This window comes from Clupea harengus, chromosome 5 (genome assembly GCF_900700415.2).
Source record: "Clupea harengus chromosome 5, Ch_v2.0.2, whole genome shotgun sequence".
NCBI classification, from domain to species: Eukaryota; Metazoa; Chordata; class Actinopteri; order Clupeiformes; family Clupeidae; genus Clupea; species Clupea harengus.
This window is the reverse complement of record NC_045156.1, coordinates 13,531,705-13,534,204: the sequence shown is the minus strand read 5'-3', so window position 1 is coordinate 13,534,204 and position 2,500 is coordinate 13,531,705. Positions and strand designations below refer to the sequence as shown.

At 47.6% G+C, this 2,500-nt stretch overlaps 1 protein-coding gene across 1 annotated transcript in view; it reads right to left on the bottom strand.

Annotated features, from left to right (window-relative positions):
- Nucleotides 1-2,500, bottom strand: part of nav1b (neuron navigator 1b) — a 62,855-nt gene that overhangs the window by 30,562 nt on the left and 29,793 nt on the right. The window contains exons 10-11 of the mRNA XM_042707823.1: nt 1,726-1,749; nt 538-615 (exon numbers count right to left, since the gene is read on the bottom strand). Coding sequence (XP_042563757.1) covers nt 538-615; nt 1,726-1,749 — 102 coding nt within the window. The remainder of the gene's footprint in view (nt 1-537; nt 616-1,725; nt 1,750-2,500) is intronic.

The following is a 2,500-nucleotide window of genomic DNA, read 5'->3' as shown; positions in this document are numbered from 1 at the left end:
GGCCTGCTCTCATATATATAATATCTATCCTTATTGGGCTCCATTAGTCTGTGTTTGACACACAGAGAGTGTGTTTCTACAGCACTCGATAATGGGTGTGGGAACTTTCGGGGGAATGTTTTCACACATTTGCTTTCAATATGAGTCATATTAGTCATGTTAGAGTGCTGCATTCTTCAGAGAAACTGAAGCGATCTCAATGTTGCAGTCGTACGCTATCCGTCTAGATGCAGGATGCCAAGTTGGTTACCCTGCTATTATTTATTTATGAATGTTTGCCATGCCAGTGTGTATAATGTATTATGTCTTTGTATCCAATTGTAGTGTGTGTGTGTGTGTGTGTGTGTGTGTGTGTGTGTGTGTGTGTGTGTGTGTGTGTGTGTGTGTGCATGAAACATGAAGTGCAGTCCAGTGTATTTCTTGTGTGTTCTGTGTGTGCACAGGATTGTGTGTTAGCATTGGTGTCTAGAGAATTGTGTGTGTGTGTGTGTGTGTGTGTGTGTGTGTGTGTATGCGTGTGCTGAGGGGGCTGCTTACGTTCTCTGAAAGCTGATTGGTCAGAGTGGCCACCTTCTCCTGAGAGTTCTCCAGCTCCCGTCGCAGCTTTCGAATTTGCTTGAGGAGGACAGAGAGAGACAGAGAGAGTCAGGCCCTCACACACACTCAAACACACACACACACACACACACACACACACACACACACACACACACACACACACACACACACACACACACACAGAGAGAGACAGAGCAGAGAGAGATAGTCAGGCCATCACACACACTCAAACACACACACACACACACACACACACACACACACACACAGAGCAGAGAGAGATATTCAGACCCTCACACACACTCAAACACACACACACACACACATCCTCCACGCTTGAGAAGGACAGAGAGAGACAGAGAGAGACAGTCAGACCCTCACACACACTCAAACACACACACACACACACACACACACATCCACGCTTGAGAAGGACAGAGAGAGACAGAGCAGAGATAGTCAGGCCCTCACACACACACACACTCAAACACACACACACACACACACATCCACAACACCTAAGACTGATGAGAGATGTGTGTGATTGTGTGTGTGTGTGGATAGGACTAGAACATCGACCAGAACAGTCATAACAGAAGATGAATTACAGGTGCGGGACAGGAAGAGGGGATGGTGTGAAAAAGAAAAAAAAAACACACACCACCAAACACAAACACACACCACCAAACACACCACCAAACACACACCACCAAACACAAAGCAATTCATCACGATGATGGAAAATGACTGAATGGTTACATGAATGAATTCACAAGACTGGATAGCGGATGTGTTCAATGAAAAAAACGTATTTATGGGAGGAAGACATTAACATACACACACTCTCTCACACACACACACACACACACACACCCCTGTGCTGAACTGGAGGAAATGAAGTGGACTCCAAAGACCCTTAGGCGCATTATATATCCACTCCTATCACCTCTCACCTCTCACCTCTCAGCCTTAAAACTCAACACATTTAAACACGGGCCATAAATGGATTTAGTGTCAAATATTCATGAAGTGGTTGCGATGGCTTCAGACTGTATGCGTTAATCCTGGAGACATGGAGAGGGACAGCCTGGCAAACGCAAGAGAGGATGTTGGCAGGCAGAGAGATGGGGGATGGGGGATGAGGAGGAGGAGGATAGATAGACTTACCTCTCCCTGCATCCTTTCCTCCGTCTGATAACGCAGAAGCGAAAGAGAAGAAAATAAACGAAAGAGAGAGAGAGAGAGAGAGGGTGAACAAGGGCAGAGGAGTTGACTGGCATAGAGCAAGGGGGGGTGGGGGGGGCATTAAAGAGATGCCAGGTGGAAACTGGAGCCTGGGGGTGTTTATGGGGTAAACAGCGACACCTCTCCCACGGGACATGTGACTGACAGGAGGGCTGGGGTCATTTCATGTAAACACAAGGGCAGACCACGTCCTCACATCACCTTATGCTACATTACATCTGTTCATTGGGCCTGCAGAGGCCTGGACATGAAATCAACTTTTCAAAGAAGGCAGATTACAACCCAGTCTGTCTGTCTGTCTGTCTGTCTGTGTGTGCGTGTGTGTGTGTCTGTGTGTCTGTGTGTGTGTCTCTCTCTCTCTCTGTGTGTGTGTGTGTGTGTGTGTGTGTGTGTGTGTCTGTCTGTGTGTGTGTCTGTGTGTGTGTCTCTCTGTGTGTGTGTGTGTGTGTGTGTGTGTGTGTGTCTGTGTGTGTGTGTGTGTGTGTGTGTGTGTGTGTGTGTGTGTGTGTGTGTGTGTGTGTGTGTGTGTGTGTGTGCGCATTTGAAACTTTCTCTGCAATGCCATGAAGAGCTAATGCCTCACTGTGGGAGTCCAGCAGACTTGGCTCGGCCTGGACGAGCCTGAACAGAGCTCTGATGATTCACATGACTTACTGAGCCTCTTTAAAGAGCAGCAGGGTTCTGCGTGTGTGCACTG